This window comes from Malania oleifera, chromosome 2, assembly GCF_029873635.1.
Source record: "Malania oleifera isolate guangnan ecotype guangnan chromosome 2, ASM2987363v1, whole genome shotgun sequence".
In the NCBI taxonomy this organism is placed as follows: domain Eukaryota; kingdom Viridiplantae; phylum Streptophyta; class Magnoliopsida; order Santalales; family Ximeniaceae; genus Malania; species Malania oleifera.
Genome location: NC_080418.1, coordinates 142,031,691 through 142,054,600, shown reverse-complemented (window position 1 = coordinate 142,054,600; position 22,910 = coordinate 142,031,691). Strand labels below are relative to the sequence as shown.

The 22,910-nt window shown below is 35.0% G+C and overlaps 1 protein-coding gene across 2 annotated transcripts in view; it reads right to left on the bottom strand.

The window, feature by feature from the left end:
- Positions 1–11,958, bottom strand: part of LOC131149242 (ABC transporter G family member 15-like) — a 45,599-nt gene extending 33,641 nt beyond the window's left edge. Inside the window, exons 1-9 of one of the 2 annotated variants that reach the window (XM_058099515.1) lie at positions 11,399–11,958; positions 9,664–9,743; positions 8,815–9,276; positions 8,310–8,432; positions 7,745–7,876; positions 7,263–7,547; positions 6,863–7,135; positions 6,676–6,783; positions 5,556–6,365 (exon numbers count right to left, since the gene is read on the bottom strand). In XM_058099515.1, coding sequence (XP_057955498.1) covers positions 6,012–6,365; positions 6,676–6,783; positions 6,863–7,135; positions 7,263–7,547; positions 7,745–7,876; positions 8,310–8,432; positions 8,815–9,276; positions 9,664–9,743; positions 11,399–11,687 — 2,106 coding nt within the window. In that variant the 5' untranslated portion in view covers positions 11,688–11,958 and the 3' untranslated portion in view covers positions 5,556–6,011. Of the gene's footprint in view, positions 1–5,555; positions 6,366–6,675; positions 6,784–6,862; positions 7,136–7,262; positions 7,548–7,744; positions 7,877–8,309; positions 8,433–8,814; positions 9,277–9,663; positions 9,744–11,398 lie in introns of those variants that run through there. The other variant, XM_058099516.1, reaches the window with a different exon arrangement.
- Between the last annotated feature and the right edge of the window lie 10,952 nt (positions 11,959–22,910).

Here is a 22,910-nt window from a genome sequence, read left to right as displayed (position 1 = left end):
TGAGACCAGGCTGTGTGTTCCAAAAGATGATGAGATCAGAAGGACGATTCTAGAGGAGGCGCATCGTTCTTTGTATATGGTACATCCGGATAGTACGAAGATGTATCGGGATTTGCGCCAGTCCTTCTGGTGGAGTGGTATGAAGAGGGATATTGCCCGGTTTGTGGAGCAGTGTCTGACGTGTCAGCAGGTCAAAGCTGAACATCAGAGGCCGGCAGGGCCGTTGCAGCCTTTGCCTATTCCGGTGTGAAAATAGGAGCATATTTCCATGGATTTTGTAACCGGATTGCCGCCAGCGCTTCACGGGCAGAATGCTATTTGGGTGATCGTGGATAGATTGACGAAATCTGCTCACTTTGTACCGACGAAGGTTAGCTACCCTTTGAGCAGACTAACTGATATGTGCATGCATGAGATTGTGAGAATGCATGACGTACCGGTGTCCATTGTTTTAGATCGAGACCTGAGGTTTCTCGATTTTGGAAAAGCTTACAGGAAGCGTTGGGGACGAAGCTTACTTTCAGTACAGTGTTCCACGCCCAGACTGATGGACAGTTAGAGAGGACAATACAGATCTTGGAGGATATGTTACGAGCTTGTGTATTGGACTTCGGTGGTAGTTGGATTCAGTTTCTGCCACTGGTGGAGTTTGCCTATAACAATAGCTTCCAGGCCAGTATAGGAATGGCACCGTTCAAGGCTTTGTATGGTCGGAGGTGTCGATCTCCTTTGTATTGGGATGAGGTAGGTGAATGTTAGGTTTTAGGACCTGAACTCGTGTAGCAGGCGTCTGAAAATGTAGGTTTGATCCGGGAGAGGATTAGATCGGCTTAGAGTCGGCAGAAGAGTTATGTGGATGTTCGTCGCCGTGAGTTGGAGTTCGAGGTAGTGGGTAAAGTATTCCTTAGAGTCGCTCCGATGAAGGGAGTGATGAGATTCGGAAGGAAGGGCAAGTTGAGCCCGAGGTATATCGGACCATTCGAGGTCATTGAGCAAGTGAGTCCAGTTGCCTACAGAATTGCACTACCCCCGACACTCTCGAGGGTCCACGATGTATTTCACGTATCTATGCTGAGAAGGTACGTGTTGGATCCATCTCATGTTATCAGTTATGGTAATTTGGAAATTGAGGATACTTTAGCGTATGAGGAGATACCTGTTCAGGTTCTGGACCGTAAAGTTCAGAAGCTTCATACCAAAGAAATACTATTGGTGAAGGTATTGTGGCGAAACCACGAGGTCAAGGAAGCTTCTTGGGAACTGGAAACAGAAATACGCCGGAAGTATCCGCAGTTATTCTGAGTAGTAGTTGGATAGCAGGGTGGTATGAGTATGTATGTATGTAATCCTCTGTTATCGTATTGTATTTGGTGGTTAGTCTCTGGGAGAGTCTTGTTGTATTGTAAGCTCCCGAGACCGTGTATGTATGTGACCACGGTATTCCTCCGCCATAAGTGAGGGAATGTATGTATGTATCATAACGGGGTTGCGTATAAATGGCCGTCGTATTCTCTAGAGTATGTATGTATGTATCGTAATGGGGCTGCGTATAAATGGCCGCTGTATTCTCTAGAGTATGTATGTATGTATCATGACGAGGCTGCGTATGAATGGCCGTCGTTTCACCTCAGAGTATGTATGTATGTAGTAGTATGAATGTGTTTGTAACGAGAGATTGCAAATTTCGAGGACGAAATTTTTGTAAGGAGGGGAGGTTGTAAGAACCCGAACCATGATATAGGGGTTAATTATGTGAAAGAGGGGTGAAAAATGGAATTTGCACAGAATTTGTCGACGAGGCCATAATTCGTCGACGAAGGCTGAAGGCTTCTCATCGACGAAATTCAGAAGCTTGTCAACGAGTGAATGCTGAGAGGTCCAGGAAAATGTGAAATATCTGGCTCATCGACGAGGCTAGTGAAGAATTCATCGACGAGGACCTTAATTCGTCGACGAATCCCCTCGGGTCAAAGGCCTATAAAAGGATATTTTGGGTTGCTTTGGGGCTAAGTTTCCCCAAACACTCTCTCTCTCTCTAGAACTCTCCCTACACTCTCTCTCTCTAGTTTTCTTTACCGATCGTTGCCCGGTTCGTAAATCCAAAGTTACTGCGAGGATCAGTGAAGGATTCTCTACGTTTCTAGCGGATCGAAATCTCGTTTCGAGCAATTTTGGGTTTCGAGCTAAAATCGAGGTAAGGCTCGGTTTTTATTTCTGATTCAGTATATGTGTAGTAGTACGGATTGTAAGATTGTACTGTACGGTGGTTTGTAGGTTTTGGAGTCTCGGTTCATAGTTTTGGGACCGTAAAGTTTGTAGTTGGAATTCGGGTTAAGGTAAGGGGATTCTGTTTATATCAGTTCATTTTTGAAATCGGGATCGGTAAGCTTGTAGGCTACGATCGTATGTATGTTTTGGAAACATATTTGGGGAAATCTATCGGGTAAAAATGTGGGATTTTCGGGTTACAGTTTTCGAAAAAATTGGGGATTTCAGGTATCATCTCTAATTGGTTTGGAAAACTATTAATTACGTTGAAACTGTATTATTGAGGTGACCGTAATCCATATTTGCATAAACTGTATACTTGAATTTGTAAACGATATGATTTGCCGTAAACAAATAAGTGTGGTATGTATGGTTGTATGTATTAGTTCTAGGTATTTGTAAAACAGCTATGTGGCGGCTAATTACCGTACGCTGAAATGTATAGGAACGTGAGTTCCAAAATGATTCCAGGGATTTGTAAAACAGTCATGTATCGGTTAATTACCGTGGGCGAGAGTGGCCGACTTTATATTCGGGGTGTGAAATATCACCATTATGTTCCGGCTGGTCACCGAAGGGTGTGTTCTACACTGTATGTGACAATGTAATCACTATTGGGCCTGAGTTGTCGCATTGTAGTTGCGTATGTAGCAATGTAATCGATGTGAGACTAGGTGACCTTGTGTAGTTGCGTATGTAGCAATGTAATCACTATTGGGCCTGAGTTGTCGCATTGTAGTTGCGTATGTAGCAATGTAATCGATGTGAGACTAGGTGACCTTGTGTAGTTGCGTATGGAGCAATGTAATCACTATTGGGCCTCGGTCGTCGCAGCGTAGTTGCATATGTAGCAATGTAATCGCTGTGAGATGAGGTGACCTTGTGTAGTTGCGAACTAGTGTGATGACACTGACCCTATGTTTTGGGTATCGTATGTAGTGGAATTGTTTTTGTGAAAATACTAGAAATGTATGGAACTGTATGTAAATGTTTCGAACTGTATCGTATTTTATAGTGTTATGAAATATGTAAAATAACACTGGTATGCCACACATTGATATAACCTACTTTCTTCTTTACTGAGAGGTGTCTCACCCCGAATGTACATACAATGTTTTTCAGGTCCTTCTGGTAGTCGTATTTAGCATCCTAGCATCTGGAAGCGGGGGTGTCATTAGCTACTGCTAGTACTAGTTAGGTACGAGTTTTGGTATCCAGGTTGTTGGGATGGTTTTGTAGACACCTGAGGTATGTTTGATATTATGGGAATGTATGTCCTAGTTTGTATAGACTCGGGTATGATATTGTTCATGTATAAAAAGACCGTATTTCGCTACGTATTTGGATGAGTATGGATGTTTAGGTGTATGTATATGAAGCATCCGTTCGCCCCACGGGGTCGGACCCTCTTTTGTATTGTATCATGTATGATTTAAATTGATACAGAGACAGGTTATATTACTAAATTCATCCCTGGGACCCACCTGCGGGTTCGGGGCGTGACAGTTGGAGCCTCTTTCTGTGCCACGAGACTATGGGAGAGTGTCTCACTTGGCTTTTATCATCAAGTTGCTCGAAGTTGGGACTGGGGTCTATGCTTGTGGTTATGGACAGATTTTTCTACGATTTACTTTTATGCTAGTATTGAGGAGACAGCACGACTATTTTTCAAGCATATCACAAAATCCTGGGTATATTTACACTTTATCTCATATGCAAACAGGACAAGGTCGAGTGGAAGAAGACTACAAAGTTGTTGGAGCCTCTTTTTGTGCCAACAAGATTGTGGGAAGTGTCTCACTTGACTTCACTAACAACCTGCAACTTGCAGACTGAAGGCTAGTGAAGAGATTCAATGGGCTAGTAGAGGAGTACTTGTGCGATTTTGTCAATGCCAACAACTAGAATTGGGGTGTAGTTACTTAATATGGCTTAGTTTTTGTTTCAAGGCCCAAAAGAGCTCAACAACAGCCTTTTAAGCTTGTTACATGCTGGTTGTCGCTGTTACCTCACAAAATGGACGAGCCTTATAGAGGAAAGAGTTGTGCAGCACACATCCTCACCGGAGAATGGAGACAAAATCTCAATATTGCCTAAGCTTAACTAGAAAAAGCTATCAAGTGAACAAAAAATGAGTAGCAGTTACTCTTCAGTGAGAGAGATTTGATGCTTGTTAAGCTCCATCCAGAATAGATGATGTATTTTCAGGGTCAAGTTAGGAGATCCTTTCATAAATATAAAGGATTAGTTCCCATGTTAGCCAAAGTCGGGAAGACCTATTACAACTCATTTTGCTTGGATGGAAGTGCGTTCAGTGTTACAATTAGCAACTTGCATTCAATCAACCAAAGAAGACTAAGCAATCTGGAAAGAAGTGGAAAATATTCTTTGTAGATGGAGAGTCAATATCATCAAGGCGATAACAACACAAATTTTTAGTGAAGTGGAAGGCGCCTAGGAGATGAAGAGATCAGTTGGATGTCAGCGGAAGACATGCATCCGTTAGTGGACAAAGTTCAAGAGTACTTTGGTCAAAGTCTATTAGGAGGTTGGCTGCATAAGTGGGGGATAATGTCATGAGCTAAACTTCCTCATGACTTTATGTTTGCCTATGACTGCTTATCTTCTGTTTATTTAGTGGGTAACAATATAGGATTTTATTTTTAATTTGAAGCACCCTAGGGAAAGAAAGGGAGGATGATTCCTTGTCAATAATGATGTTTCCTTTTGCTAGAGTTGGAATTGGATAGATGGGATGACTATTCATCAATTATTGTAAAACTAGCTATTGTAAATGTGTTTAGCCTACTTGCTTCTCTCACTAAACATATGTTTTCTATGAAGGCGTAATCAGATCAATTACTTTGTTTTGCTTTTTGCCATACAATAATCGTGTTCACTTCATGCTTAAATTATCGTGTTCACTTCTTGCTTACTTACTGCTGACCATGTACTCTGTAATCAATGCTGCTGAATGTGTTCATGTTGTGTATCCATGGATAACTTTCGGTTGAATAATTATGCTTGTGCTCTACAACTAGTATCACACGTCCCTTCATCTGGTGTGAGGCGTCTGGAACGTGATACCCAGCTAGAATGCATCATTTTTGTCTTGAAGGGGCTGGTTAGAGAATGCCCCCCCATCAAATTTGGATTTCATTGCTTCTTGATGTTGCTGGTTTCTCTATTTTTGTCTAAATTTTATTCCATAAATAAAAAAGGGTAAGCAGCTCAGGATAGCTACTCCAATATAAATGCGCATGTGTGCTTGTTTACATATGTATACATAGAGAAAAATGTTTTGATTTTGTTGAAGTACATAGTCAATGTCATTGCCTGATAATTAACAAAGTAATATGAAGGATTACATATAAGTTATGCAAGTTGACTATCACAATTTGAAATTTTTTTTTTTAAATACAGAAACTGATGTAAACCTCGTATTCTCATTTTGTTTTTCCAATGATCACTATTAACATTTCAAATTTCCACCTCGATGCTGTTTCTTTGAGGTCATTATCACTGATTTAAATTGTTTCCTTGATCTCTCTTGCTCTTTCTTGTACTAGAGCAATCATATATGCCATTTGTTTTCCCTTGAAGTGTGCCAATTAATCAAAGCTAGTCAAATGGGGAAACTTTCATTAAGGATATGCTCTTTTTATGAACTGTAACTGCTAAAGTTGACTTGTAACCTTGGTGATGGCTCAAAACTCAATGTAAAGCCTCATCTCTTGTGGCCTCTAATGGATTGGGGAGTTGAGACCCTCTTGAGAAGACAGTGACTGAAGATTTTGGTGCCTCCTGGAAGGCATGGAAGGGTTCTTCTGGAAAGGCCTCTTGTCAAGATGTTTCAGAGTTCTCTTGGCATAAAGCATTCGTAACAATGGCAAACCTCTCTCCTTCAGCTTGAGAATGGTGAAGAAGAGGAGTCTGTAAGAAATGAGAATGATAAAAACAGCAGCCAAGTCCCACCACTTGGAATGGTCCAGTGGTATGCCAAACATGTTGGAGATGATGTACTCGCCCTTCAGTTTGGGGTCACCAGGAAATAGAGGATCAAAGTCTAGCCCGATCATGTCATTCTTGTATGCTCCCTAAATGTTTCATTGTTAGTAAAAATCATTGAATTTTAAACTTTTGGGGCAATAGGCTCATTTTTTTTTTTTTTGTTTCTGAAAAAAAAATTGAATCTTGTTCCTTAGTTCCTCTGTTGAGTAGGTTAGTTTGTGCTTTTTGATGGTTTCAGAACACTTTTTTCTTCCTAAATTTACGAAAATCGACTTGCAGCAGATGCAAGGTCAGTTGACAAAACAGAACTAACTTTTTTTTCACACTCGAGAGAATTTTCCATGGCATTTCAAAATGAAGGGAAGTAAAAATGCAAAATGTCTTATTGTGAATTACCTGCAATGCCCATGTTCCGTAATTGATGTAAGAAATTGGGTAGCGCCAGAATAGCTTTGGTAGATCAGGCAGCAGCCGGAAATACCCAGAAGTCATCATCATGATTCCCTGCATACGTAAACGAACAGATGATGAGAAACATGAGACTCACGTAGGAAAGGTATAAGGCATTTGTGTTTTTTCTTACAATAAATCCAGCCCCGGTTATGATTCCCATTAGAAAATTTGGAACCAGTGAAGCAACAATCATCATGCAGCTCTCAACAACAGCAATGCAGCTAAAGAGATCCAGGCAGGCATACAGGAAGTGAGGAAGTCCAGGACGAAATTTCACCATGTTATAAGTGATGGTAATGGTGCTAACTGACATTGCTGCCAAGAATGGGAAAGAGGAGAGGAAGTTTGATAGAATAAATACAGCAACCCCGTAATGCCCGTTGAGTCTTTCTCGATGAAACACCTGTTTTAGAATACAGACAAAACAGAAGCATTGAGAGCCTAAACCACCAAGTGCAGTGTTTTCTACCATTCGTCCTCCGTTGAGAATTTCAATATAATTTTCTTTTAGAATGACAATATCTAATTACCTTCATTTCTTCTATGAATGAGGGAAAGCCTCCAATGGACATGAATGTCATGAAACCTGATATAAATCCACCACAGGATCCCCGTGCATAGATTGCAGGATAGCTGGTGCCAACATCAAAGAAAATGGTACCAACACAAATGGCTACTGCAATGTAAACTACTATCCTCAACCAGTAGTATCCAATGTCTCTACTCATGTTTACAAAAGATCTTTGTGTCAAGGTTGAAAGTTGCTTCCCCCAGCAGGCTTGGTTGCTGCTTTTAGTTTTGATCAATAGTCCACCCTGCAATACTTTCCATCGAAATGATCAGAGCAGTGATTTATAATGATGCAGATTATCTTTTAAGTATTTTGCCCCAAGAAAATTTGCTCTTATAAAGCACACAAGTCAAAATGGTTCTGTATGCATGACTAAAGAATTTTAATTTATTTTTGGTGAATGTTTCTTTAAATGCAGATAACTTGAGCCTGAATACTAACAATGGCTGAAATTTCACGTGTTCTAGCCCGTGCCATTTTTGCATACTCTGAGCATCTATATATCTGAACAAGCATTTCTTTGATCTCTGCAGTTGTCCTACTAATCAAACCATCTGTTGTCTTATCGATATCCTGATAAAATTGCAACAAAAAGCCAGAAAATTGTTAGTAAGAAACTAGAAATGGAAGGTTGAAATTAAAGTGTCGGGTTTATCTCAATCTTTCACATAATTTTGAGCGGAAATGAATCATTAAGAATCTATCATAACTTCTGTATGTGTGCAATGATTGGATCAATGATCGAAAAAGAAAATTGTGAAATTTGAGCCTTGTTGAGGAAGGACTCAATGTTTCCCTTTTTTTCTTTCTCAGTTCACTGAAGTGTTTTGTGGATTTAATTTAAAAGAAACAATGCAAAGTTCTTCGCAACATGTTTTTTGAAAATGTAGCACCATGCCGCATTTTTATTATACTGCAAGAAATGCATCTTGCTGCAGGAAACATGCATCACCTCATCATCTTATGAATTCAATATAATGACAGAAAGCTACTAGCACGCACATACATGCATTCTTTGAGATCCCAGCAAGGTATTTGTAACCACGTCGAAGTCTGAATTTACACAACGAAGGAAGTGGTCTGATGGATTTCTTCTGCTTGGACATGGAAATCCCGCTTTGGTAAAGAACTGTAGAATTTAGTATGGAAAAAAAGATTCTGACCAAATCAGTATCACACATACTTCATATGTAAAGAAACATAGTAACCCTCACAAAATCTTGACCTGTTAAAAAATGTTGATGAGATCATAAACTTTAGTGTTTTGGTTTTATGATGAAAAAAGAAAAAAAAAACATAAGAACTTAGTATGGGAAAAAAGATTCAGACCAATTCAGACCAAATCAGTATCACATATACTTCATATGTAAAGAAACATAGTAACACTTACAAAATCTTTTCCTGTTAAAAAATGTTGATGAGATCATAAATTTAGTGTATTGGTTTTTTGATGAAAAAATTTAAAAAACATACTTTTACCCATTTCTATGATCATGTGCATTGTTGTATACCTGCACGGCCATCTTGGCATCTCCAAAGTAGACAGTTTCCCCACCAGCTAGCAAGAAAAGGTCATCAAACAGTGCAAAAACTTCACTACTTGGCTGGTGAATTGAAGATACGACAGTTCTGCCATCGCGAGCAATGTTTCTGAGAGTCTGGACCACAAAGAATGCTGAGGCACTGTCGAGGCCGCTGGTGGGTTCGTCAAGAAACAGGATTCGTGGCCTTGTGAGGATTTCCAATGCAATGCTGAGTCTCTTTTTCTCCCCACCACTTATACCCCTCAAATGCCAGTTTCCAATTATCCTATCAGCACAATCTTGGAGACCCATCTCTGAAATTGTTCCCTCCACAACTCCATCAATCTCTTCTTTGGTCATCCTGGTTGGAAGCCTCAGATGTGCTGAGTAAGTGATGGTTTCTCTTACTGTCAGAGTTCCCAACATTATATCCTCTTGTGTCACATAAGCCTGAAATTTGAAGAACTGGCAGAATCAGAACGGACAGAAGTAATAGTGCATGCTGCTTCTGCAATACGATCTTAAGCCTGGAATGAACAAGATTTTTGATCTTCAACTAGAATTCATGAAAGTAAGAATGAATGAACATTCCTTTTAGTTTTCTAAACTCTGTTGCATATTAATTTTCTTCACTGAGCAACTGTTGAAATGTTCAGCAACATTTTGTATTGACAAATGCAGAAAATGGATTTGAAAATCTGTCCTGTCAGGAATTCATGAGGAATTGAAATTCCTATATATATATATATACACATACATACATATGGGTTGCAGAAAACTGGAAATGAGTTTTGAGGTTTGAAGCTTTTAGTTTGTAAGGGTTGTACGGATACTTACAACAACTCCATAGTCTAGTCTCCTTTTTTTGCCATTAAGAAGAACATTGCCAGTCATAACAACATTCCCTGCAAGTCTACCTGTAACAAGCTGAAAATTTTACTAACACAATAAACTACACATTAAGCAAAAGTAGCAACCCTAGCTGCTGCACTTCCAGTATTCATGGCATAATCCACTACCCACCCTTCTGCACCCATAAGAATAAATAATCAACAAGTAACACTATGTGATGAATGTGTAGTTTCAGAAAAAAAATCGAAGAAGTTTTCTTTTTGACAAAACTCAAGCAAATACATTTTTAATAATTAGGAAACTCAAAATCGCAAATTTTTATTTGTCTATGCATATACTATCCACACACACACACACACACACACATATATATATATATATATATATATATCTATATATATATTATAGAAGGTATCTATATTATTTTATTTGTTTTATTTTAAAAGGAGTGCAATACGAGAACTTCTTAGGAGGTCACCCATCCTAGTACTATTCTCACCCAAGCACGTTTAACTGCGTGCATTATTGTTGAATATTATTTTATTTGTTGATAAACTATTATTATTATTATTATTATTATTATTATTATTATTATATAGGATGTTGGTAAATTTTATTGAAGGACATGGTATGTGAATTTATATACATATTTAAGTGGGCTTCAACCTATATGGGTGGGCTACTTGATGCAATCAATATCATTTAATGATTCATGGGAGAATGAATGATGAATCAATGAAGGGGTAGCATGAAAGTACGAAACTAATTGAAGTACCAAATTCATGTTTAGTTGGATTAACACCAATACCAACAAGGGCAAGGCAATGCATCTAGCATGACTGTATTGGACTTCAAAAAAGGCTTCTTCTCGGGGCATGCGCCAAACGCCAGAGAGACGGTAAGAGAAAGAGAGACGTATGTGAAATCTTCCCTATTTAAGTAGAAGATCCACTAGCTTTCTTACCCTACTTCACAACAATTCTTTTATTGGCTTGCAATATTTTAACACTAACTAATATTTATTACTTCAATTAAAATTAATAAATATGATATGACCAATTAAAAGTATGCCGATTTAAGTCTACTATTTAATCTATAAAGGCCATGTGGGTCGGTGAGGGAAATAAAACTTTCACTAAGATGAGAGAGGTTAGATTTTTGATATTAATTTAGGAGACATTTGACTTGATTGAACTATAAATAGAAGTTATGTCTAAAATTTATTTTATAGACTTTTTATAAAATTGATCTCACCCAATCAGAAGAAGTATGAAGTTCAAATTTGGTTTGGAAGGTCTGAAGTGCAAACTTTAACTTTAAAAATGCTCTAAATCTTTCAGACCAAGTTGGATTGAAACCCGAAAACCCTAAACTCTCATACCTACCTTAATAATTAGTACACCGAAAACAGTTAAAGACAATTATCCCGTCTCATTCCTTCATTGTTTTTGTAAGGTCAACACTAAATTTATATGATTCCTTCAATGATATTGAAGGGATGAGATAGAATGGTGCACGTTACAATCACGATAATGTACTTAACGTTATCCTTACTCGCTACAATCTTTTGACTTGTTACCTTGAGTTAGTCATTGACCATACACGACTGATCTGCCCTAGCTAAGTACGCTCTTGCAACTGAACTCGTATTAGGAGAGAGAGAGAGAGAGAGAGAGAGAGAGAGAGAGAGAGAGAGAGAGAGAGAGAGAGAGAGAGAGACCTGCAAGAGAATCAAGAAGGGTGGATTTGCCGGAGCCAGAAGGACCCATAATAGCCATGATCCTGCCAGGCTCAGCATGCCCACTCAGCCCATGAAGCAACCTCCTGCAGCCGCTGCCTCCTCCTACCATCTTCCCAAACTTAACTGTTGATGGCAGCACCACCGTCAAGTCCTCCCACACCAGATACATTCCCCCGCCCTTTTCCGCCCCATTACCACCATCTCCACCACCTCCCCCACCGTGTCCATCACCACCCATCGCCGCCACCGCCACCGCCTCTATCTCCATACACACACGCACACACAGTGCTATATAGGTAAGCTATAGCAATAGCTAACTAGCTAGCTAGCCAGCAGAGGAATATGCGTGTGTGGGAGGAACTGTATTCACCAAACCAACCTTTCAATTCATGAATGCAGGAGGCACATGAGTGGAGGAAGTGGCATGGAGGGTAGCTAGCTAGGGGGAAGCAAGCTTTTTATAGAAAGAGGGGGAGAGAGAGCTGAATAGTTGGACCCCCTGGCCTTCTGTAAAATTTGGAAACTTAATTAAAAATTTAAAAGGTAGCTTAGATGGGCAGGCATAGTGCTGTAGATAGATGCATATGCGACTTGGTCTCTGCAGATCTGAGCTTTAAATTTTGCATGATGATGACGCTGTATGGAGGGTGGCTCCAACTTCAACTCACCAAATTGTCATGACCACCCCACCAGTACTGTTTGTTTGCGTAGAAAATGAGAAGTTAGGGAGGGAAACACATTTACGCCTACACGACAACAGATCATCGAAGAGAGAGAGAGAGAGAGAGAGAGAGAGAGAGAGAGAGAGAGAGAGGCTAGGCAATGCACTATAAATTTATAGAGGACAAGATACAATGGGCTATGCTTGTGAGTATTCGTTTCTCAGGCAATGGCCTGTGTTTGTGATTATGCAATTCTCAAACAATGGATTGTGTAAGTATGCATTTCTCATATCTTAGATTTGGATTGATTAGAATTAGAATTTAATATAATTTGTTTTCATCCATTTCACACAAATCTAAATTTTAGGTTGCTTCTAAACACAAATCTTATATTTGGGAGAGAGTTTGGATTTAGATTTATTTGGATTTATAAAAGATGTTATACAAAATTACATTAAATTTTTTCAAATTCACATAAATCCAAATTTAAGCATCAAAATTTATGCTCGCTTTCAAATACATTATGTAAATATTTATCTTGAGACTTGTTAAAAAGGCCAAATTAAGATCTAACCTTTGAGATTTGCAATCCTTCATACTGATGAGTTCTAATCTTGAAAAGGAATTTGAGATCAGAATTGATTATCGGACCTTAGCTCTCGTGATATATATATATAAGAAAAAGAAAGGATGAACCCTTTTTTTCTCAATAAAAATAAAAAAGACACTAGCTTCACTAGATGACATTTAAACCTATTTTACTAGTTGGATCATGCGTCTTAATAACAAATTAGGTCTCATAAATGTTAAAGTGAAAAAAAAATAAATGTCAGAAAAAAGTTACCATTTTTGGACATGTCATAAAAGAACAATGTTGGCAGTTGGTCTTGCATGACCCATAGAGAAAGTATAATAAATATCATTATATTTAAATATAAAAAAGCCTAATGTCATTTTATGAATGTTGATATAGATTGATATACTTATTTTTAATAAATCTTCAAGATACTCAATGTTTTTTGTCCATTAATAAAATGAATTTTTAAAATAAAATTTTATAACTTTTCTAAAACAAATACTTAATTTAAAATTAGTCAAATCTAAAAACCTACTCTTCTTTTCAATGGCATAAAACCTCATGAAATAATGACTTTAAATAATCTTCATTTAAAATGTTGGCATTTGCATCATATTCTTCTCGATGTTGGATATTAATGGGTTAAATTTGGAGTAGGGAGGGGCAGAATCCGAATTCGACCCCCATCAATAATTATCCATCTTGCCTACCTCCTTTGTATCTCCATCTTTGCCTCATTTAGGGACGTGCCTTTTGTCAAGGATCCGAATTCACCCTGCTAACTACAAAAAGTATTAAATATTTTTTTTAAAAAATTATTTGTAATGTCCCAAATATATATATATATATATATATATATATATACGATTAAAATAAAATAATAATAATAATAAAATAATAAAAATAGTCATGAAGTTAATATCAATACATAAGTATTTTTTCTGTAGGATACTTGATTTCATATTTGATGCTTAAGAAAAATCTTATCTTAACGAGTGTTCAGAGACCACTGTGGTTCAGTTGGTCCCTGAAGGTCGGCATGATAAAAATGAAATTTCATAAGATAAATAAGGTTGATACTATTTGTACACGTAAATAAGTACATATATATAAAATAATGTTTTGACTGATATAATTTGTAGAAATATATGAGAAAATAATAATAATAATTTAGGTATCTTATGTGAGGCCCACAAGACCATGTGGGGCCCATATGAGTCCCGAAGTTGTGTGGGGTCCACATGAGTTCCGAAATTGTGTAGAACCCATAAAATCGTGTGAGGACTATTGAAATTTCGTAAGACCCATGTGTGTCTCAAATTTGTGTGGGGTTCACAAGACCATGTGTACATGAGTTTTCGAAATTCAAATTTAATTCTTTTTTCATAAAAAAATATACTAAAATATAATTTAAAAATAATAACGATTTACAAAAATTAATTAATTAATTAAGTAAATTAATTAAAAATTAATTAAATAAGAGTGTCGGCAAACACTCCTATTTTCCCCACATGTACCCCCATCCCCATCCCCATCCCCATCCCATACCTCCCATCCCAAATCTATTTATTCCATACCCATTCCTTATCCATTCCTTTATTTTAAAAAAATTATAATTTCACATCTCTCCACACATTTTTATAAATTCTATTTTTTTCTCCAAAATTTTCCTATAAATAAGAAGCTCTCAAATTTCATTTTTTACAAAAAAATTTCAAAGAAAGAGAAGGATTAGTGAGTGAAAAAATTAGTGGCGCAGGAAGAATTTTTATTATAATTAAGATTCTCACTAGCTCACTCACTCTTTCCGATATCATTTTTAGAGACATTCATTGTAACCGCATCACAAGGTTAAGTAAGATGTAAGTAAATTGTGATTATGTTAGATTTTTATTAAATTTATACTCGAATTTATTTGTAAACAAATTTTATTATGTTAGATTTTTATTAAAATATATACTTGAATTTATTTGTAAGTAAATTTTGATTATGTTAGTTATTTTTCATAAATTTTTTTTGAATTTATTTTTACACATATTTAATTATATTGGTTTTATTTTTAATATACTTGCGTTTATTTTTAAGAAATGTTCTAAACCTCTCAGGCATTTTATAGTATTAATTTCTATTTAAGAAAATATTTTTATCACGCAAATTGTATGACATGAATTTATTTTTACATTACATATTTCATGAAAATATGAGTAACGATGACATGAGTTTATTCTTACGTTACGTATTTCATGAAAATATGAGTAAAATGAGATTTTCATGATATTATTTTAATTGTATAAATTATATAATAAGATGTTTTCAAAACTCTTATGATTCAGACGATACAAAAAATTACGAATATTCGGTACCGCAGCTTAAAGTTTAAATGGATCATAATGCACCCACACTGTTTACAGAATGATTTTATATGATAGTGAATTTCTTTTAAGTGCACACCTGGGTCGGACCAATGTTTAATAGGAAAAATCTCACTTAATGATTATATACGTTGATTTAATTTGACCGTCCAGTTAGTTAAGTCTAGTTTTTGGACACAACCTAATCATGGGGATAAACATGACTTATGGTTAATAGAAACATGACTTACGGCTAACAAAAACATGATTTACAGCTAACAGACTTAAGAATGATTTTTATAGTATATGTATATATATATTTAATTGCGTGTATAAAACTATTGATGATTTGAAGGAAAAATATATGTTTATGTGAATATGATCATTTTTGTATCTAAATAATGATCTAAAGGAAATGTATAAGAAAAAATATATGTATATATAATTAAATATTATAGTTATAATTTTAAAGTTAAAAGTATAATTTAACAATTATAGTATATGATTATAAAATTTTACTGCTGTAGTTGATGGTAAAAGTTTTATGTAAAAAAATTTAAATTTACATTTATTTTAAAAATAATTTTAAAATTATAGTATTAAATATTATTTTACGAAATAATAATATTATGAAAGCTCATTTTGACTACACACTAATAATAATCTTATTTACTTACTGAGCGTCGTCTCACCCAAATCATTATTTTACATTTCAAATAATTTCGAAAAGTGTACCAGAAATTTGGTGTATCAAGTGCATAGGTAGAAGTAGAAAGAGTAGAGTAGAATAAAAATTTAGTATAAAACAATTTAAAATATGTTAGTGTATTTTAGAATTTTATAAATTTTAATTTTAATATTTGAGACGTATATTTGTAATAAAGTTATTTTGTGCTCTAGTAATAAAAATAATTAAAATTTATTACGTTTGCTGAAAAATTTATATGTAGGAACCCACTCGGGTTCAGGTCCTTACATTATTTGTCTTTATATTATAAAAATAGTATAATTTATCATATTTTAAATATAATTATAGATAACATAACCTTTCTAGTAGAATAATATAAAATAGAATAGAATAAAATAAAATAAAATAAAAACAATACATTTAGAAGTGATTTGGGCGAATTTCAATTAAACGGGACAAATTTGGGGTGGAAAAATATATTTCTCACTTATTGCCTCAAATCTGCCTCAGATTACAAAAATTATCCCAACTATGTACTACTTGATACCATCAAACAGTGCCCTTACAAGGCAAACCAAGGCGGAATATCCACCAACTCGAATACATTTACATTCCTCAGCATTGTTTGGTAAATTCAATGTATTAATAAAGGGAAATGCATGCTATTGATATTCAAAAAAATATCGTCGACACTCCATTAATTATTTTTTTCATACAATAAAATGAAATATTTTCCCTCTCTATTTTTTTTTTTCATTCACTTGTAAAGTGAAATCAAAAGCTAAATGTGAAATTATAAATGAGAGACTCAATAATATTTTTTTTTTTGTGTAAAAGATAATTTACCTTTCTTGAGATTTGACAAAAAAATAATTATCTCACTTGAAATTTCAGAAATCCCAAGGACCTTCCATGATATTTTTCAAAAATGTCAAAATCTCTTATGAGGTTTTAAAAATATCACGGACCTCCCAAATTTACTAAAAAGATACAAATCTTCTAAAAAAAAAATTGTCTTTTTAACAAACTATCGGGGGGGAGGGGGAGGTTATGTCTTTTTAACAAACCTTAGGACAGGTTCTTGAAATTTTTGAAATTTTAGAAAAAGTTTCTGAAAATTTTAAAATCTCAAGCAAAATTATTGTCTTTTTGTCAAATCTCGGGAGAGATTAGTATTTTTTATCCTATTTTTTTTTAATGTTCGAATAGCTCTTCTTGCACAAATTGTAATAATTAATATTAATTAAAATATTTATAAAAAAATAATTAAAAATTTCCACCTTATTCTTAAACTTGGTTTCTGGGTTGTAGGCTCATCTTTCATATAAATTCTGAGTCAATGAAAAATTAGATCCGACTCAAATAGATACTCATTATGAGCATTTTTTCCAACTCATATTAGGTATATAGTTACATAATAGATGAAAGTAATAAGTGCATGTAATAAATGTAAGTAAACATTAAATGAATATTTATCATTATCATTAATTTTTACAATTTTATTCTGGTGTTTTTTTATAAATGTGTATTGCTATAATAATTTATTTAAATGAGGATATTGAATAATTAATTTTATGCAAATTTTTGAATTTGCTCCCACTCAAATATATATTGTGTTTTGTGAGAATTTCTTGATCGCATAAATTAAAGTCGAGTTGTTTATTTAAATAATTCAAAAAAATGAAAATTTAACGATTGAGGATAATTACGAGATATACTTAATTTGCTGTTTTGAAGTTTTATTGTTGCAAAAAGGAAACAAATAAGTTGTTATGTTCGTCGTGATTTTAAAGTTACATTATTACTTTGTTTAAAACTTGCTATAATGTTTAATAATGTAGTGTTAGATTACTACTTTAACTAAAAGTTTAAACTATTAGGTTGTGAGCCAACAATGTATATTAAGTTTTAGCACTCCCCCGCACGTATAACCTGACAGCACGTGGAGAGATAAACACACAATAAAAAACACTCATGATAGGGAACATAATTTTTCTTTTAAACACCATAGAATAAACGCGGGCAACACGACTAGAACCCAGGACCTCCTAGAAACTGACTTTGATACCATGTAAGATTATAACTTTAACTAAAATCTTAAACTATTAGGTTGTGGGCCAACGATGAATTTATTGTGTTGACTCTATGAGTCATATCCCGATTTTGATAATGACAAATACTCATGTATTTAATGACTATCTAGTTCATGTGCATGTTTATATTAGTAGATACACTAATGACACATGAAGTAAAGCTTGAAGACCTTGAAAATCATTTTTATTGTATTTTATTATTATTTAACTCAGGTCTGTAATATTTAAGTAGGAAAGATCTATAATATTTAATGCATATCATGCATGTAGGAATTACAAAACTCAAACACCTTAAAACGACTCTAGGTCCCTACACAAAATCATGACCTTAGGGATGGTCGACCAATGCCGAATTTTTTCGATGTCCTAAAGAAGATCTAGAATGACTTTAGGACACTTATACATGTATATATATATATGGTCATATGGAAAGACTGATCACATAATTAAATTGAACCGAGATGTATGAAAAATACATGTTCGGTCAACCGTACTTGAAAGTACAATATCACCTGGTCGACTGAACCGGGACCGGGTCAATTATTTGACCACTGCCTGGTCGACCGAGACATACCAGTTCATTCTCACCCGGTCAACCGAACTCCCTCAAAGTCAACTCTTTGACCTTACAATCGACCGTGCCCAAAACGTAAGCCAATGCCCTGGTCGACTGAGTTCCCACGTGTGAGAACTCAACGCTCTAGTCGACCGAACTACTCAGTTCAAAAGCTCTCGGTCAACTGAACTGTGCTAAAAAGGAAAATCGCCTCTGGAACCTGGTTGACCGGTCGACCGAACTTCTAGTTCATTTTTTACTCGGTCGACCAAACGTGCACAACTTGGTCAACCGAACCTTGCTTCGGTCGACCGGTGCTCTTGGGTTGCCATATTATTTTTACCGTGGTTAAATTGTTTAAACATGGTTAATGGTGTTAAAATGATTTTAAACAATTCTAATAATACCCTACATGTCCTGAACGATTATATTTTTGGGGATCTCTATATATACCCCTGCATTTGGAAAAATTAGTAAGAGATTAGCAAGATCATTAACGAAAAATCCTCTCAAATTTAAAAAGCCTATTTTGCCAAATACTATCCCAAATACTCCTCTACTTCGTTTTCTTTGATAATCCAAGTCTAGAGAGAGTGTTTAGATTATTAGTGCTTTATCCTAAATAGTCCTATACTTTTATTGATATTTGTATTGTTTGATTTTTGTTGAGAGTTTGGCTAAGGTTCTTCCCAAAGATTTAACTTGATAAATCTTGTGCTGGGAAAACCCTTTAGTTTGAGGATCTTGCATTGTCATTACAAGATTCCTTAAGTAATTATTTTTGTGTGCAAAATATTTTACAAAGGTTGTTTTCAAACAAACTCGTCTGCTTGATACAATTTGAGAAAATATTTTTTGAGTTCATTTGAATAATATTGCTAGCATCTTTGAAACACTAATATGATATTGAGATCTCATATGCTTTGCTTTCAAAATTAGTTTGCTTGAACACTCTTGTGCTTGATTGAGTATAATCATTATATTGAGTGTAGATTGCACATATATACCACTGAGTTTACGGTTCTTACATGTTTGGTGTGGATTGGTTATTACTTGCGCATATTGTAGTACATATCTGCTTAGTGTGAGAAACATATTTCCATGTACGCAAAAATTGTATTACACATTTGTTTTATTCTAGACACGGGCTTGAAGAGGGAGACTAGCCCTGTTGAATAGTTCCGGATTGGCTTAGACCCGGTTAGGAAAGTTAGGTGCGCTATCTTGGTAAGACGTGTTGGTTGAGGTCAGTCTCTTGAATTGACCTAATTGTAATCGGTGCCGCTCCACCCATTAAGTGAGCCATTAGTGGAATCCTTGTCTTGGTGTAGCTAAGGCGGGGATGCAGGCATAGTTGGTCGAACCCCGATAACATTTCTTGTGCTTGCTTTTAATTTCTGCATTTTAAATTCCCAGCGTATGAATGTTTATATATTACTATTGTGAATGGTTGGGTTTATAATTGCATATAAAGACCCTAAGTTTGTGAAATACTACTTGCTAGATTAGTTGAACCTAGAGGACTAATTTTTAAATATCCAATTCATTCCCTCTCTTGGGAATACACCAATTCTAACATATTGTATGCTGTTATTTCCCTCCTATTATTAATGATTTTTTGTGCCATTACATTAAATTTAATTTTTATTTTTTTAATAGCACAGAAAACCTTGATTGGTAGTTAGAATTTAAATTTTAAAATTTAAAATTATTAGAAATTTGTATTGAGATTTTAAGGCCAAAGAGAGTCTCTAGTTCTACTTCCATATATTTTTAAAAAATACTATCGTTTATGAAACCTCGTGGCACAAAAGGATATCTTGGTGGTGATGTTTTTTTTGGCTCTCCTAAGTACACCAAGGTCATCCCAGGAGGGGAGAGGGGTTGAATTGGGTTAATTAAAATTTAATACAAATTTAAAAATTAAGCCACTCAATCAAGCAAAATAAACTCGTATAGTGGTTCAACTTTCTTAAGCAAAAGTACATTCTATTAAGGTGCCAATAGTCTTGAGGACTTAGTGGCAAGGACACCAAATATGATTTTTTTTTCTTTTAAAAGATAAAGAAGATGGAATCTCACAAACTATGCATACAAAACAAAGCACTATGAATCCAAGAGGATGACAAAATAATTTTTGAAGGGTTCCCTCCAAATAAGCAAATTTAAACACACTGAAATTTAATGAGAGAAGAAAGTGTTTGACCTCTCTTAAAGTTTAAAAGTGAGTACCTTGGGTATTTTTTATTGGGCTTTAGAAGGTGCATATTAGAGTTTTTGATTCAAAAGGTTGTTTTTGTCCATTAGAATCCGTCTTTTAGTGTGATTGCTGAACGTGGTACTAGTTGTTAGAGTTTTGGACAGACTATTGAAATTTCTGAAAAGTTGGGTTAGTTAACCTATTCTTTGGATTGGTTGACCACCTAGGCTCTCGGGCTAGTTAACCAACTAAGGGGAGGTCGTTGACCATTTGATCATTTTTCCAGGGCCGTTGACAAACTTGGAAGACTAGTCATTGACCACTCCAAGCCAAAATCTAAAAACAGACATCTTTTTGTATATTTTTTGGTTTTATCTTTGTTGTAGCTTTTTCAAAGTATTCTAAGTTGGGCTAGTTAACCAACTAAGGGGAGGTGGTTGACTGTCCGAGGATTCTTCCATAGCCGGTTGAAAAACTTGGAAGACCAGTTGTGACGCCCCGATTTCATACCTTTTTCTTTTAACATACATAAATAATAAATATTCAAAATCACACATCGACCACGTTAGAATCTTTGATACCGTATTAGCATAACCCGACCCGAAGCGACATACCGGGTAATCAATCAAACTTATATAACAACCCTATTAGCGGAGGTCAAAATATACAAATCATCCAGAATACAAATAACCAGAGTACTATACATCTATATATATATATATACGCACACACACACACACCTCTAGTCAATCAAAAGTCTAGGGGAATCCTCCATCCCTAGCTCGAAACACTCACCCTGTTTAATCAGGGTATTAGCTCCCATTTATCTTGGAACTCTATTTTCAGGTCTGTCACGGTTCCCTGAAATATTTAGATAATTGGGTGAGACACATCTCAGTAAGACGAAATAAATTATTTCAGTGTGTGGCAATATGAATTTCATTATATCATAATATGCATATACATTACAGTGAGAACACCATTTGAGAAAATACACCAATCATTCTCATAATCATATAGATATAAAACACAAACTTTTATAAGCTTTATTTCCATCTTTCATCTCATTCACATGTAACCCATATTTACCAGTGAAGGTTCTTGAGGATAGGGGAGGTTACACGCCCATACATGTAACTCCCCTCTGCTCTGATATCGTTTGTAGCCCTACCCGATTAACTCGGGTACAACTACAATTGATATTTATCAGGGCACTCACCTTACTCAGTAAGCCCTTAGGCGGAGAGTTTTACTTCGCTTTATTTATCTATGTTATTAAACTCACGGTCTTTATTTTCACTTTCAATTTCATTTCATCATCTAGCACACTGCCCTGAGAATATTCTTTCTATGCCATGCTTCACCCCATGGTCGAGGTTATGCTACTCTGAAGATATTCACCACACCATGCTTCACCACATGGTTGAGGTTATACTACCTTGAAAAAATTCTACACGCCATGCTTCACCCCTTGGTCAAGGTTATACTATCCTGAAAATATTCTCCACGCCATGTTTCACCCCATGGTCGAGGTTATACTACCCTGAAAATATTCTCCATATTTCATCATTCACCTTTCACATTTCTGTATTCACAATTCATTATTCATACTGCATTATTCACAATCACCATTCATCATTCACATTGCATTATTCACATTGCAATATTCACATTTTAGTATTCTTATTTTAGTTTCCACATTTCAAAATTTACATTATAGAATTCACATTACAATATTTTCATTTTCTGCATTTGCAATTCATCTCATCATACCAATGATATTTTCATTATTTCCATACACATTTCATCTCATAATAACATATATATATATATATATATATATATATATATATATATATATATTCCATTTCCCGTTATTCAATATTTTTCAGTAAAGCATTTTCATATTTCATATTTCATCATTTTCTCAGAGGATACTCTTCGGTAGCTATCACTTTTCAATGTTTCTCAATAAAACAATTCTCATATCTTTACAATTCAGTATATAAACATCACTAGGTTTTTCTTATATTCATTATTGCAGAAAACATTCCATATATGTTTTTTATTATATCCTCATTAATCTCCGTGCACATTACACAACCCAGTTTCAACATATTCTTAGTATATATAAAGCATATGCCACACAATTTCATCTAATATTTATATCATAATATTCGTAGGTAAAATAACATATTTTGTAACGATACCAAAAATAATATGCATGGAAATGTAAAATAAAATAAAATAAAATAATAAATAAATAAATAAATAAAATTAATTAATATAACATTATTAAATTAAATTAATTGATTAAACATTGTTAAATTAATTTAATTAAATAAATAATAGGATGGATATATA